Consider the following 16,743-nt stretch of genomic DNA (forward strand, 5'->3'; position numbering starts at 1 on the left):
AGCTGGAAAGTCCAGGTATAGTGGGGTGTAAACTGTTCAGCCACTTTGGAAAGCAGTTTACCAATGTCAGCTGAAGCTACTTATAAAACTGCCCAATACCCCAGCAACTGTTCTCCCCAGAGAGTTCCCAGAAGAAAGGAACACATAAATTCACAAGACATATACAAGAGGACTAAGAGCTGCTTCATTTATAATAGACAAACGCTGGGAAAAAACCAAAATGCCCATCAGGAGGAGGATGGATAAGCAGAGTGTGGAATATGCACAATGGGAAACTACACAGCAATAAAGAGTTACCTACTCCTACACCCAGCAGCACGGATGGATCTCACAGACATGCACTGAGCAGAAGGCAGCGGTGGGCAAGACTCCACACAGGGGGATTCGACCTACAGAAAGCTTGTCAACGGAAGAAAGTAACCCATGGTGACAGAGATGGAACAGTGGTTACCTCCTGAATAGGGGGCTGGTACTGACTGGGAAAGGTCATGGGGAATTTCCTACTGTGCTACAAAAGTTCCACAGTTTAATCTTGGTGTGGTTCTTTAGGATAGAAGCTAACTATATTTAATGCATGTGTACTTTACATGTCTAAGCTAAATCTCAATTTAATAAAACTAAAAGTTGCCTGGCCAATCAATGTGGTTCAGTTGGTTGGGGCACGTGTGGGAGGCAACAAATAGATGTTTCTCTCTCTCTCTCTCTCTCTCTCTCTCTCTCTCTCTCTCTCTCTCTCTTTTCTCTAAGCATGTCCTTGGGTGAGGTCTTAAAAAAAACATCAACAATCAAAACTAAAAGTCCACAACAGTCAACAACCCAAGCTGTTCACCTTTACTACAGGGGGTTACTCAATATCCCCTACCACTGTTCCTATTATATATTTATTCTATTTATACTGGCATTTTAAATAACTGACAGTCAAAATGTCAGTACTACTATTATACAATTCATCAGTAGACACATACTATTTTTACTTTTTTTCTGTTACTTGCCATATATGATGTCTGGAAAAACTATAAATAAATCTCATTTAAAAGTTTATAATGTTGCCGAAACCGGTTTGGCTCAGTGGATAGAGCGTCGGCCTGCGGACTGAAAGGTCCCGGGTTCGATTCCGGTCAAGGGCATGTACCTGGGTTGCGGGCACATCCCCAGTAGGAGATGTGCAGGAGGCAGCTGATCGATGTTTCTCTCTCATCGATGTTTCTAACTCTCTATCTCTCTCCCTTCCTCTCTGTAAAAAATCAATAAAATATATTTTTTAAAAAAAGTTTATAATGTTTAATGTTTGAAAATTATTATTGATCTTTATTGTCTTTAAAGTACAGCTATGTTTTGTATGTGGCAAACTCCTAAAGCACTTGAGTCTTTCCTGCCTCTGAATTTCTTAGCCGTTTTTGTCTAGAATTTTGATCCTATAACAACTACTGAAATCTATCGCCATAAACTGTTATTCAAATGTTTTATTGTCATTTAGCTTTTCCCTATTTCTAAGTCCTAAATATACCCACAGCTAACTAATTCAAGGGGACTCCATTTCACACCTGCATTACGTTCACGGACACATGCCCTGTCACAGAAGCTGTATCTAGGTCGTCCCTCAGGTTAGCCTACTTGCCTGTTAACAGGAAGCCAATGTCCTTCTGGTTCTAGAACCACAGCCACTAATCCACTTTAGACTAATGAAAAGACCACCCAAAAGCGAGGACTTCAAAACTGATGATAGCGTTTCTGATGTAAACGCTGCCAAATAAAAACCGGCTTATTAATTTTAAATGACTTCACAGCATTTAAGGGAAAACATGAGACTGACACCAAGATTTTAAAACTCATTAGAGTCGGTCTTGAAATCATTGACACATTTAAATTGAAAGCTGCTCGTCTGACAGCTTTTCGTTCAGACATGCCATTGTGTGTCACCACGGTTAAGGTTGGGTGAGCACTTCCATTAAAACCTTCACTTTCACAAGCTTATAATTCCATAATAAAAATTTGCTCCAGGCTTGACTTTTGCATACAAAAGATTTCTGCTTGAAAAATCTATTTCAAAGCATAAAATAAACCTGTCTGGACTGAAAACTCAGATACAAGATTACTTATGGTGTGCCCTGGGTTAAAATAAGCTAGAAATTTAGGATTGGAAATTTCCTTTCTAAACTATAAACGTTAGAAATAGAGAAAGGTTGGTAAAGCCAGTTTAGGAGCAAGGGGAAAAGATAAAACCAATTTAGTCCAGAAAACTCAAGATCATCCTTTACTATCTCACAAACTCTCACATCCAGTTTATCACAGACACTGTCGATTCTACCTTCAAATATTTCTCAAATTCCTCAGGCTGTAAGGTCTTATGGCCTCCCCGATGACAGGTGATCTTTAAATAGGCAGGCAAACCCAGGCCAATCTGATGGGAAGGTTCCCCATAGCATAGCTTCTGGTCATGCAGGTCGGAAATTCCAGGGCTTGCTGAAGGCCCTCAGGCCTGACTCCTGCCACATTTTTGGCCGCTCGCTCCCTCCTTCCCTCCCTCCCTCCCACACCCTCAGTACTGCTTCTGGGTAAAGGACTTACGGTTTCGCCCTCCCTTGTACATCAAGTACAGGAGCTCTACTAAGGACATTGCAGCACTGCTGAAAGTAAGGAGACCCAGCTCCGGTTAATTATGTTAAGAGCATGCTTTACATTTTAAAAACACATTTATATCCACTGATATCTCTGCTGCATTCCAAGTCTGAGAGTGAGACAGGGTAGACTGTAATTTTGGAAACTGAGTTTGAGCCACTTGGGTAGGTAAACAGCTGCTAAAACCCAGCTTCATCCCACACTGGCCTGAGCCACACAAGCCACAGGCACCCCAGGGAGATGCTTGTGCCAGACTTGGGGAGCTGGTCCCTCAGTTCCAGGGTGCTGCCTCTGTAGAGCTAGGCTGTCTTCCATCTCCTCACTGCCCCCCTCGCCCCAGCTCCACACCTTCACTGCCACTTCCCTCAACCAGACAAGCCTGCCTTCCAAGCCCACGCTCAGGTCCCATCTGAGGCCCCAGGCCGCACGGGGCTCAGACAGCAGACACCGCAGCCTCTGAAAGTTTACCAGTTTTCTTTTCCAACATTTCCTGCCAATTATTTCCCTCCCATCTCTACTATAAACTTCCAGAAGGCAAACATGAGACTGACACCATTTTACTTTTCTAGCTCTTAACAGGATCCACTGTTGAACTGGAAGAGAAGCAAGCATTTAAACTTCATTAGTAGCAGAAAATAAAAACAGGAATACTGAACTATATTTTTTCTTATGAGGTGGAATGGAAATAAAAATAAACACAGTACCCATAATGTGTTTTCAACTACTAATTTTTAGAACCCACTTTTTCTTTAGAGTTGAAAGGATAAAGTTGATTGTGAAAGGACATTATCTGAATCACGACATGTGACAAAGCTCAAGGACTCAAAAACACAGGTGGGCCGAAAAGGAATGGCTGTCCAGAAACAGAATTCAGGTCTAAAGTGTCATCATCGTAGGGCACTGTGTCACAGTTGCGTGTGAGGTGGAGACCCAGTCATTTCCAGGACAGTCGGGGCAAGGGTCAAGAGGGACACACACTCAGATGTCTGCACATGCACAGGCAGCAGAGGGCCATTCACTGGGTAACATAAAGAGCTCGGTCAGGAAGCCTGACAGGCAGGGACTCACGGGGGGACTCGGCAGCAGAAGGGCACACATCGTCTACAAGCGGATCAGGTGAGAAGGTGAAGAACTCACGGAAGTGAGCATCGGGTGAGGAAGAGGTGAAGACAGAAGCTGACAGTGTTGTGAAGTACAATGAACAGCACCCAATCTTCTGTAGAGTATAGAAGGAACTTTTTTTAACAGAGAAAATACAACAGCCCATAAAAATATAAACCAGTTATCTGGAGAGCTGCTAGCTAAAATCCTACAAGTAGAGGATCTGAAATTCTTCCTTTACCGCAAATTTCACCACTTGGAAGAGAGAGGAAGAAAGGATAGGACACAGAAATCATGGGCCACAGAATTTTAAGCAGAGCGATGGCTTGTTCTGTTACACTCGGGAGGGCGATCATTCACGCTGCCTTTTTTTAAAAATATATTTTATTGATTTTTCACAGAGAGGAAGGGAGAGGGATAGAGAGTTAGAAACATCGATCAGCTGCCTCTTGCACACCTCCCACTGGGGATGCGCCCGCAACCAAGGTACACGCCCCTGACCAGAATCGAACCTGGGACCTTTCAGTCCGCTGAGCCAAACCAGTTAGGGCTCACGCTGCCTCTTGAGGTCCCATCAGGTTTAGCATTTGTCTCAATAGGGATAAAGTGTCTTTGTACAAACTCGAAAAAGCTGCCTATGAGGATGCAGCTCTGCGGGGTCACAGCTTGGGGAGTGGAGAACAGGCTGGACTCTGGCCACTCACCTCACTTACACAGAGGCCTTTGCCATATGTGCCTTACACGTGGAGACCTAGAAGTCGACTGGTTTCCCCCACTGCACGAGCTCTGTGTAGCCTCCTGTGTGACAGGCAGTGGTGTCACACTGGCACTCAGAAGAGAAAGGTCCCCGCCTGTGAAGATTACACTCCAGAGGAGGAGACAGGTAACAAATAATACTACAACAATTAGACAGGGACAGATGCTGTCAAAGAAACAGCATGCCCAGCTGTGATGATTAATTTTATGTGTCAACCTAGCCGAGCCACGGTGCCCAGGTTTGTTCACACATTATTCTGGATGAGAATAACACTTAAACTGGTGGACTACTGAGTAAAGCAGATTGCCCTTCCCAGTGTGAGTGGGCCTCACCCATCAGGTGAAGGCCTGAGTAGAACAAACGCTGACCTCCCCCACGCGAGAGGGAACTCTGCAGCAGCTGCCTTCAAACTTGACCTGCAGCATCAGCTCCTCCTTGGGTCTACTCTGCGGGTCTGTCCTGAAGATGTTGGGCTTGCCAGCCTCTGTGATCACCTGAGCCCACTTCCTAAAATAAGTCTCCTCCTATTTATATGCACACACACCCAATTAGTTCTGTTTCTCTGACTCATACACTAACACAGAGTTGATAAGGGAGGTCTACTTTATGGTGAGGAAAAGCCTCATTCAGGACGTGACATCTGAGCTGAAACCAGAGTAGATGGCAAAGCCCTGAAGCCAGACGAAGCTGGGCAAGCCACGGAACTGATCAAGGCCAGACCAGGGCCATGGTCTGGTGAAGACCAGAGGATGGTCCAGGGGGGCTGGGCTAACACTGCTGAGCCTGGGGCAGGGTTGGGCACTTGTACAATAGGCCCTGCACATTATCAGTTCTTTACTCCCCAACCTGGCCAGCAGGCACCCACCTCCTTTCCACAGAGAGGGGAACTCAGATACCACCTTAACCTGACGAGATTTACCTAGCAGGCGAGAGGCTCAGACTGAGGCATGACCTTTCTTCTCCAGGACACTGCATCCTTTAATGTAGTACTGACGAAGACATTGATGGAAAAGTCAAAGGTAGCCAGCTGGGTGCAGAATGGACAGCAGGGCAGGCCGGAAGAACTGCTCTTAACAAGAAACTATTACATTGCAAGAGCACTTTTTTGGATAATCTGCCCAGCAGAGACTTAGTGCTAAAAAGAACTTCAACAATAGTACAAAACATGGTTCACATCTTGAAAATGATGAAAATTAGGCACATGTTTAGGATGAGTAATTTACAAGATCAGAAACCATAAGTAAGGACACAATAAGAACAGTATCTTATGCTACGTTTAACACAAATTCATAATGGTCACGGTCAGCTCTCAGGAACAAACAAGGACACAGGGCAGGGCATTTCAGCAAGACAGCCAGAAGCTCCAACAAATATAAAGGAACTGGAAACTCTCCAGAGAACATGCAAGCCTGGACTGATTTTCCTAAGGTTCTGGTGTTTCCACATTCTTTATATCATTAAAAGTCAAATCGAGCCCTAGGCAGTTTGGCTCCATGGTTAGAGCGTCAGCCCACAGACTGAAGGATCACGGGTTCGATTCTAGTCAGAGGCATGTACCTTGGTTGCAGACTTGATCTCTGGTGCCAGTCGGGGCTCCTGCGGGAGGCAACTAATCAATGTCTCTCTCTCTCACATAGATGTTTCTCTCTCTCTGCCTCTCCACTCTCTCTAAAAATCAATGGAGCAAATATCCTCGGGTGAGGATTAACAATAACAAAAACACCAAATTGATAAGGATAATAAAAAAGAGAGGACCATTGGCTTTATCACACCTTGAGGGGAACCAGGGGCCTACGGCTTCCTCTAGGAGTGAACATCTCCCACCTCTGCACAGCTGAGACGAAGGTGGACAGGAGGGGCTTTCCTTCAGGGAGCTGGAAGGACCTGCCAGCAGGCAAGCCCGGTGCAGGCACACAGATGGCCCTACAGGTAAAGGCCTTGCAGTCAGAAAGGCAAGGCACAGGCCTGCTTTCTGTAAAGTATCAGCCAGAAAGATTTAAGCAAGCCTGCTCTGCACTTAAAACCAGACCAGCTCTGTGCCCCAAATTAAGACAAAACAGCCCTAGAGACAGACAGAGGCACAGCCGGCCAGTGTCTAGGACGGGCTGGGGTCTAGCTGATCTGCTGTGAAGCCAGCCCAGGCCAGGGTGCCCTGAGCCTCGGGCAGCCTGCTCCACAGCTGGGATTCCTATCTGCAAAGGAAGGACTAACAACTCTCTCAGCAAGTGACTGTAAGGATTAAAGCAGCAGTAGGGAAGGTCACTCTGACCAGCTGGGTGAATGGCATGGGCATCGGCTCTGGGTTCCCTAGGATGTGCTCAGGAATCGCTCTAACCCACCTTGACCCACCTGGGTCGGTCCCACAAAGACTCAGCACAGAACACTAATGTACCACAAAAAAGGCCCCCAGTCAACTCAGATAAATAACCTGAAAATAGAAATCATTCTTTCTCTCCTCCACCCTGGAATCTCTACCCAGTTCCTCTTATCACAACCCAAGGAATAAATCTTGAGGCATGATTCTAACACCTCCAGGCAATTCCATGGGCGTTCTCTCCCCCTCCACCTGCTCTGCTCCTTTCCCCATCCCTCGGTCAGGAGAAGATGTGACCCTGCCATGAAGCTCCAGAGAACGAACAGAATGTCCCGGACGGAACACATTCACCTCAAGGGGAAAACTGAAGTGGGAAGGAGATCAGGAGAATGGTGTCTGAGAATCAGTATCCACAGCCAGACTTTCAACTTTGTACTATGTTTGCAACATTTTTGGGAGTCTAAAAGGTATTTCAAAATAAAAAGTTTAAAAAAAATCTTGCATCTCCAGCAATACTAGCCCCTGTCCCCAGGTGTGGTACCTTGCACTTGAGAGACAATAAATACTAGTTGAATAAACAATCAAGAGGATACGATGGGTTAAAAACAGAAAGACAGTAAATGCAAGGTCAGAAGGAGGTGGTGGGCTGGTTCATCTGGGAAGGAGACTCTGACATTGGTTTCTAGGCAGAGTCTCTGCTGACTACAAAGACACCCCCCCTCCCCCGCCCCCGCGCTACCTGGGAAGACAATATGGAAAAAAACCACCTTACAAAAACTGCCACCAGAGGTGATGCAGTCACAGAAATGCACTGCACGTTGCTCCTCCCAGTGCCGCTCAAGTCCACATCTACACGCACATCTACAACAGCTTCAGATGCTGACTCACAGTGCCACGCTAATGCCCAGAGGTCTTTATTCCACCTGGATGCTCATTCCTAAGGCCTTGTGTGTGATCAGACTTCTATACGTAGATGTGAGCATCAGGAAAAAGCCATCTCTGGCAAGTTACCTCCTGTGCTGTTCTGTCACAAGGAGACCACAAAAAATGGGAGAAGTGACTGCTTGTATTCAGCCACAACCGCTCCACGTCTTCCTCTACCTCTTAGTGGCCCTGTTTTCAGCAGGTTGTGAGGATGCCTACTCCAGTCTTCTGCCATGACAGCCTGGTAGGAGAAGCTGCCTGTTCAAGGAGAACAGCCAACTTGACTGCCTACTCCACTGCCTGAAGCGTGAGGCAGGACACGGGGACACTGCTGCAATGGCTGCAGCCTTGACATTCACAGTCAATGGATAAACGAGTCTCTCCATCCGCATGCCTTCCCCTGCACCTCTCACACTGTTTGACCAACACCAAAGAGGAAACACAAGTAAAGTGGGACAAATCACTTCAATTATGAGGCCCATGGAAAACAGCAACTTTATAGCTATGCCGCTATTCTGTCAAACCCTGGCCACTCCATTCACTTGGAGAGTACCATGCTCAAGTTCATCAGCACAGAAAATGTGCGGGTCCCAGCGAGCATTTAATGTTTGGACAAGCTGGCATCCCATGTGGCAGGGCCTGGTCCATTAGATGGGATTATCAATGAAATGAGCAGTTCATTCCCAGGATCTCATTTCCTTTTCACTGATGTGAATGAAAAATATCTGGACTAGCATTCATCTATGGTAAGTCAAGTCAAATCTGATATAACCTGTTTCACTTTCACACAAATGCATTACTTCAGAGCTGGATTTAAGTCAAATCTATTTTTCCACTAATTTCTACCACAAAACTGACCATTTCCAGGCAGAACACTCAACTTGGAGCTGAACTCTGGAATGACCTAATCTGTGAGGAGTATTTTTATGGGTTTAATACTCCAAAGCAGTGGTAAATGCCATTAAACTGTCTTCGGCTGTTAACCCTGTCTTCTCCCCTGGTTTCCCTCTCACAAATTGACAGCAATGTCACCACTTAGGGCTGTCGATGCACACCGCCTTTCCCAGAATCTGGCTGAACCACATTTCTAAATTTAGCTTTGGGTGTCAACATTCCTCAACCGTTAAGCTACAGTATGAAGTTTCACCAGCAGGTGCTTCATGTATAAGGTACAGTAGTCAGTCCTCAATGTTGTGGATGGGTTCTGTGATTTTAAGCAAAATGACATGTAAGGAAACCAATCTTACCATAGGCCAAGTGATATGAACAAGAGTTAAATTCCTATGGCATCTCAACAAGACTATGCACACTGAATAAAACGGTTATCAGGACCTGCTTGAGGCTTCTGGATACACCCATACTATCATCTGTTTAACACCTAAAGGACTCACTGTATACTATCTCAAGAAGATTACAACATAAATACAATATAAAAACCATAAGAAAACCATAAGACCCAGGCCCCTGTTACCACCAGGAGACCAGCAGAGGCCCAGAAAGACTGCTTTATGTTTTGGGGGTTTTTCCCCCTGGGGGAAAAAAAATTATACAAATTCATTAAAAGATAGCAAAGAATACCCAAGAATGAGATAATTCAGTGTAGTTAACAAAAATTTCAATAAGGTTTCTGTGATATACAACAAAGTAATCCTAACATTTAGATGGAACAGCAAATGGCAAATAATTGTTACAATGATTTTGAAGAACAAGATTGGGAGACTTGCCAGGAAAGATTGTTTAAGAAAATGTGGTAAAGCAAGTTAAAGACAGAAAATAATCTGAACTAGCAAGTGGCCACTAAAAGGCCTTTGACCAAAGAAATATGCTGGGAGGAAAGAACACAGGAAATTCTTTTTTTAGTTTATAGGCAACAGAGAGAAAGAGAAACACTGGATAAAAAATGCCATACAGAGAAATCTCTCTGAAGAAACTGCTAATCAGTGGACATTAGTGCCAGTGCTTCTCGTTTGGAATAAAAATCCTAAAGTCTGAAGCAAGATATAAGGGTGGACTACGAGCTTTCACCACCACAGACACATGAAACTGAGTCTTGCTCGCTGTCTGTCACATGGCTGGGGCACCATGAGACAGTGGCCAACAGCTGTGGCTGGCAGACCCCCCAGCCAGCATGAGCTCAGAAGAAAATCAATGGATTTCGGCTCAGATGCACTGCTTGGTGCAGGCCCCAGGAAGATGACTTTAAATGGGAAGTCAAACTAAAAAGAGCAAAATCCAGTTCAAGAATTTGAACCCCCAAATGGTATACAAGTGTTTGTGAGATATGACACCTGCATTTCTCTGAGAAGAGGGTTCCCCTGACACTGAAAAAGGTTGAGTCATAATGCAAAAAAAAAAAAACCCACTGAAGGCAGGTCACTGTAATGAAACAGTAACTATGGACCGATGTGCCACTACTCCCTTCCTCCCTCAGTGATAATGTGCCGATGAAGTGATCCACGGCAAAGAGCAGGGGCCCCACATCTGATCCTGGAAATGTATGAGATATGGCTTGGTGCTGGTGTGAGAAACCTGGTTCTAATAAAACAACGGCAGTACAATGCCAACATCTGTGTTTACTTGGGACGGCGACTAATGACTTGCAGAAGCAATGAGAACATTCTAAAACTAGAAAAACAGCTAGACTCAAAATAGGATGTTTTAAAAACTTATGCTTAAGTCTGTTTTTCTTTGTAACAAATCCTTATGCAAAATTCTTCTATTCCATAGCCTATACCTTCCTGATGTCACATAGCGCATCCTGTTCTGAAACTAAATCACCGGGTAAGAAATTCTCTACAAAGCTAATTATGACGTGTTTCATTTTGTAATAATTCCTTCTGCTGCCTATTTGTACTAATGTTAAGTGACGGTGACATTGGCTTCTTCTGAGGAAGAACCACACCGGGACTGACACACTGTCAGGGTGATGGCGTTTGCCACATGGGAAGCAGTGCTTCTCCCACTGGAATGTGGGTTCCGGGGCACCCAGTGGCATGTGGGGTCACAGGAGAGATGGGGCAGTTTTCCTACAATGCCAATCTGACATTACAGTAAGTCATTAACATGACTTTAGCACGCCAACATTTGCATTAATTTTTAAGATTTAAAAACATGAGACCAAAACCCAGCAACAAAACATGAGAGATTTTAACCATTCTGAGCTTGTGATGGGTCATTTATGAATGGGAGTTTCTTAGTAGAAAAGATTCAGAAATACTAACATAAGGTACTGTGGGGACAGGGTGAGAAGCTATTTAAAACAACTGAAAAAATAAGCAAATAAAATAGACAACGTGGCCCGAAGGATCAAAACACAAAATGGTAACACTAATTGAGCATTTCTATTAAGTCCGACTATACTGAGGGCCTCACATAGATCAATGCATTTCGTCCGCTCTGCAACTCTGGAGTCAGGCACTGTATTACCCCATTTTACAGGTTAGAGAATGGAAGCACGGAGACTTGCCCAGATGACACAGCTCCAAGTGGCGCTGCAGGAATCTGCACCTGCCCCAGAGCCCTCTCTTCTCAATCACCGCCACACTGGCTGGCGGAGGGTGGCTTCAATCACAGTATCTTTCGAGGGTCTTACAGGAAGCTGTCCTACCAGCCATGGGCCCTGAGACCATGTTCCCAACCTTATGGAGATTTTTATATGACTCTTTTACTTAGGGCTAATTAAAATTAATAAAATATACAGTATACTTGGAAAAAAATATCAGCATTATAATTTAGTAAATTGTCAATATTTTACAACAAGAACTCACAAATGGACTTTCATTTTCCAGGAAAATTTATACGCCAAGCACTGTGCTATATTTTAGAGGTTTAAATTTTTACTGTAATCTGTTTTCAGAACTCAGTGACTATTAGTCATAATAGGTAACAACTGCTGTTTATATTAACACTGGACACTGATGAAGTCAGCTAGTCAAACCATCTTTCATTGACAGTTCTGTGAGAACGGAAACAATGGACTAGAACACCTCACAATGTAAAAGAGCAAACTGTTGATGCATTCTTACTGAGGGACACAGTGGAACATCTGTGGGATCAGTTACCCCCCCACCCTGTCACACAGACAGGCAGAGAGTGGCCAACAGCTCACCTGGATGACCTTGTAGAAGTAGGCGTACTGCCGAGCTGTGTTCTTATACTGGCTGAAGACATCGTGGACAGCCTGTGTGGACTGCAGAGACCGGACTTCGTCCTCCTCAAAGTAGAGAGGGGTGTCGTACTCGCTGGGCAGGGTCTGAATGTAGGGCTGCCAGAAGGAGTTAGGGTCGGCACGCTCACACAGCAGGTGAAAGGCCAGTGTAATATTTCCCATGGCTTGAAGAATTCGGTCTTGAGAATATAAGGGTCCTAGAGTAACCCAGAAGTTAATAGCGTAAGTTCCACAATTTCTTTGAAAAGTATTCATTTATATGATTAAAGTTATGGAAACTAAACAATCCTATAACGTTTTAAGTAACTTGCATCTCTCTTTTGACATTCATCTATTATGTCAGATTATAAGCATGGGAAACACCTAACATGAATTGTGGGGGAAAGTTCATTAATTGAGAAAACAACCAAATATCCTTAGCTCCACAAAATGAAATTTTATGTATTTCTATCATTTTCACTTTGCTTTGAACATTCAGAAATTATTCTCACCCAAAACAGAATTTTTAGCAGATTCAACAGTCATTAGTAATTTCCGTGGAACCCATAAAAATAATTCTTCTGCCTAGAAGGGAAAAAATAAGAAAACAGAATCATGAAAATACAACACACTATAGTCTCTACTCCAATTGTGTCTATGGGCAAAAACCCCATCACACATGGACAACTTCAGGGTACATACCAGCACCACATTTTTAGTTCCCAAAAGTACCTCAACTGTAAGCATTTATGTTGCTTTTAAATAAATGGAAGCTGCTTTAAAATCCTGTCTCCAGTAGAAAAACTATATATACTGAGAAGACAACCACAAGAAACTTTCGACTCTAATTTGAAGCAACTATAACAACTTGGGATAAAGCACAAAGGTGTTTATTTTATTCTTTGTTGCATTTATATTTGTAAGTGCTAAAAATAAGACAAAATTTCTACCTCCAGCAAAAACTTGACTCTACCCATGTGAAGTAGAATACCTTACAATGTTTCAAGCTGGAGTAACAGTCCCTCTTCTATGTGCCTGTCTTTAAAACATGACAGTTACTAGCAAAAACACAAGCCCACAAGACACATGTTTTGGCAATGAAATGCCTTTCTCAGTATGTTCTGTATGTGTATTTATACAGTACCTTGACCATGGTGATGGTATCATGCAGATGTTTCAACTCAGCAAAATGTATATATTAAGCATGTGCAATTTTTTACGTATCAGTTTCAATAAAGCTTTTTAAAAAACATGCACTTAGTGACAACAAACCACAGCTAAGGTATTTAGGGCAGCATCCACACTAACGATGCTATTCGTCTGATGCATGAGAAGCATGTATGCTATCTCGTTTACTCTTGCTGTTTACCAACGTCTATTTATCTACTATTTGAATTACGTTTATGTGTGCCTTGTCCCTTACTACAGACTATAAGCAGCATGAAGGAAGGAACCTGTGTGTTTTGGAAGCCTGGTATAATAAGCAAGGTACGTTGGCATACTAGATTATTTAATACACATCTAATAAACCAGTTTAACAATGTATCATCGAAAGGGTAACTAGCAGCTGGCCAAAAATGTTGCTGCAAGTTTGAGGGGACCTAATAACACCCACATCCTCTCCCCAAGTTGGGAACCAAATGAGAGAGACACAAGACTCCAACAGACGTTCACCCAAAATACCACTTACTGAATCCCAGAATTAGACAGACCTCCCACCTAGTTACAGGCAGAACTGGAACCTCAGAGGCCTCCCCACGCGTGGCCGGCCCCTGGAAAACTTAGAGGGTGGAGAGAGCACAGCACAGCGAACGCATGTGGGCAGGAGCTCTCACTGAGAAAGACCAACCCCAGTTCCTTCTCCCAAAAATCATCAGAGTATTCCTGTTGAGAGGCAGGAGAGGCAAGAGTGAGAGGCAGGAGAGGCTGCTCCCTCCATCTTTACCAAGAGTAAAGAAAAGCGTTTGTCCTTCAGCAGGTGTATATTTTCTTCTTTTCCTATCAGCCGTGATTTGCCAGTCCAGTAAGTGGTGCCTCCAACCATTCTGTTACCCATTCCAGAAAACTGGTAAGCATCCCCTACACTGCCAAACCCCCAACTCCATCTCCACCTACATCCAATCACAGGACCTGGTGTGCTCTGTCAGCAAACCACCTGAACCCACATCCTTCTCTATATTTAAATCTCAGAATCCCTTGGCATGTTCTATGGTCTCCTAACAGAGGCCCAGAAATGTGAGCTGACTTGCCCCCGGTCACTGCTTATTAGCACAGCTCCCAAAGAGTATGAGCAACAAGGGACTGCCTGGAACAGCGGGGTCAGTTAGAGGACTGCTGCAGCAGGAGGGGCAGTGTGGGCTGCACCCTTTCGCCCTCCCCCACCCACAAGACTCAGAACAAGCCCAAGGTATGTCTCCACGTCCTGTGTCCTCTACACGACACAATCCAGACACACTTAGACTCCCCCCCAGACCAACAATTTATAAACTCACCTTGATATCTCTTGTTGCTCTCAAACCAAAGCCCTCTTCTTTGAAATTAAACATTTCAAAACCCTCAACCGAAGCTCCATTTTCAGAGGCCCATTTCATTAGATTAGGAAAGTAATCTTCTCTTTTTCCATCAAAAGTAACAGACAGACCTGTATCAATCCATGTTTTACAAAACAAGAGCTACTTTTAGGACATATATCATTCATGCTACTCTCAGAAAATAAAAATAAAAACAGACCATAACTAACACAGGAAATAGTAAAGCACTCCAATCTTTAAAAAAAAAAAAAAAAGAATATCAAAGCTAATCACCAGATAGTCACAGTACATAGTGACAGGAAAGGTGAATTAAAATCCTAACCTTCCCGTGGGTTACAGAGAAATATTTACAGATCCCAGGTCATATGAATACTGACTGCTAGGTAATATGATGGGAAAGCCCTCACAACTACTACAGATGCATAGAGCAACTTCCCCTGTAAGTCAGCGTGCCACCTATAATACACACATTTGCTTTAACAAAATACCCATGAAAACAAAGTTCAGTAGTTCTCACATGCACACAAGACAATGTGTGTGCCCTGGCCGGGTGGCTCAGTTGATTGGAGCGTTGTCCTGTACATCAAAAGGTTGAAGGTCGGATTTACAGTCATACCCAGTTTGTGGGGTCGGGGCATGTACAGGAAGCAATGGATCGATGTTTCTCTCTCACATTGCTGTTTCTCTCTCTCTCTCTCATTCTAATCTCTCTCTAAAAATCTGTAAACATATCCTCAGTTGAAAATTAAAAAATAATAAATAAGAAAATAAAAAACAAATTAGAAAAAAAAGAAGACGTGTGTAAAGGATGAGCCCTGATCCTAAGAGCACAAAACTGGAGAGCTCTGCAACAGAATTCTGTGGAGTAATTTAAAGATGAAAAGCCAGGCATAGGAAAAACCATTATTTTTTTTGATGAATAAAAGGAGAGGAACAGAAACTTTATTAAACACGAGGAGCAGGCCGTGTCACCACCATGTAACTGAACGTCAACTAGAGGTGTGGCGCAGGATCACCTCGCATGGTGCATTGCCAGGCTAGGTACGCATATCCTTGCTAACTGAAGAAAACTGCTTTTGTTAGGAAAATCTAAGACTTAGAGAACAAATGAGCGCCTGACTTTGGTGTCAGTTGTAGTACACAGTCTCTACTCAGAAGACACACAGGATATACAAAACTTTTCAGCCCCGTATCTGGTGAGCCAGGATTAGCACAGTCTACACTTGGTGCAGATAAACACCTCATGAAGGGGCCTGTCACCGTGTGGGGTTTGAGACCATCTATCCCAGTGGTTCTCAACCTTCTGGCCCTTTAAATACAGTTCCTCATGTTGTGACCCAACCATAAAATTATTTTCGTTGTTACTTCATAACTGTAATGTTGCTACTGTTATGAATTGTTATATAAATATCTGATAGGCAGGACGGTCTTAGGTGACCCTGTGAAAGGGTCATTCGACCGCCAAAGGGGTCTCGACCCACAGATTGAGAACCGCTGAATTCTAACCCAAAGGCTGCATGTTGTAGGTGTGCATGGGGAACCATAAAGCTCCTGCTTCAGAGAGCAAATAAACTCTCTTCTGACTCACTTCCGTGACAATAAATAAACAAACAGGGAGCCCAAGTAGGTTTTTCTCATCCTTTTAAAGGCAGGCTACTAATTATGCCTTCTCCTTCCACCTCCCATGTGGTCCTGAATACCAATCTTAACTTTTTCTGCTTTATAGAACAAAAACAATAGGAATATTGAATAGGCTTTTTCATCTGATACTTGGCCCCACTGCCAGCCTGGCTGAGAATCATTCTGATGTCTCCTGAATATACCGTGTAAAACACAGCTTGGGAAACAGAACTACATCTCTTTTTTAATCAAAACATGATTGAGTTCATCATAAATCTTGATAAACATTAACCAATCAGTATATACTTGTGTGTTGGCCATGAACAGCATTACAGACTGACTCCAAACCCTGAAGGAAGCAGTATGGGCAAACAGATTTAAATACATATCTCAGAGAGTAAAGGTAAATGAAAGTTGTGTCATTTTAGCCCCCAGAAACAAACATTCCCCCCCTAAAACTCAATGGTTTTCCCCTCCCAGAGCAGGTGATGGCATCTCAGAAATGAGAGGCTCCAGAGAGTCCCTTGTCTCCCAGCCTAGCAGCCCCTCCCTCCACAAGGACCTAGCAGGGAGGATGAATAGCCCAGACTGTAACTACTCTCATCACCTGTCTGACCTATGCCAAGTCTCTGCACAATTTTCTTAAAATATCATTCCAGAAAATGTACCTTTTTGCTTTTTCCGTATTTTCTCCACTAGAGACCGGATCTGCACATATTCTTCCCACTCT

The 16,743-nt window shown here is 43.8% G+C and overlaps 1 protein-coding gene across 1 annotated transcript in view; it reads right to left on the reverse strand.

The window, feature by feature from the left end:
• Positions 1 to 16,743, reverse strand: part of SETD3 (SET domain containing 3) — a 49,323-nt gene that overhangs the window by 30,487 nt on the left and 2,093 nt on the right. Inside the window, exons 2-5 of the mRNA XM_015565831.1 lie at positions 16,682 to 16,741; positions 14,355 to 14,503; positions 12,375 to 12,447; positions 11,824 to 12,080 (exon numbers count right to left, since the gene is read on the reverse strand). Coding sequence (XP_015421317.1) covers positions 11,824 to 12,080; positions 12,375 to 12,447; positions 14,355 to 14,503; positions 16,682 to 16,741 — 539 coding nt within the window. The remainder of the gene's footprint in view (positions 1 to 11,823; positions 12,081 to 12,374; positions 12,448 to 14,354; positions 14,504 to 16,681; positions 16,742 to 16,743) is intronic.

The sequence above is a fragment of the Myotis davidii genome, unplaced genomic scaffold (genome assembly GCF_000327345.1).
Source record: "Myotis davidii unplaced genomic scaffold, ASM32734v1 scaffold60, whole genome shotgun sequence".
Lineage (NCBI taxonomy): Eukaryota > Metazoa > Chordata > Mammalia > Chiroptera > Vespertilionidae > Myotis > Myotis davidii.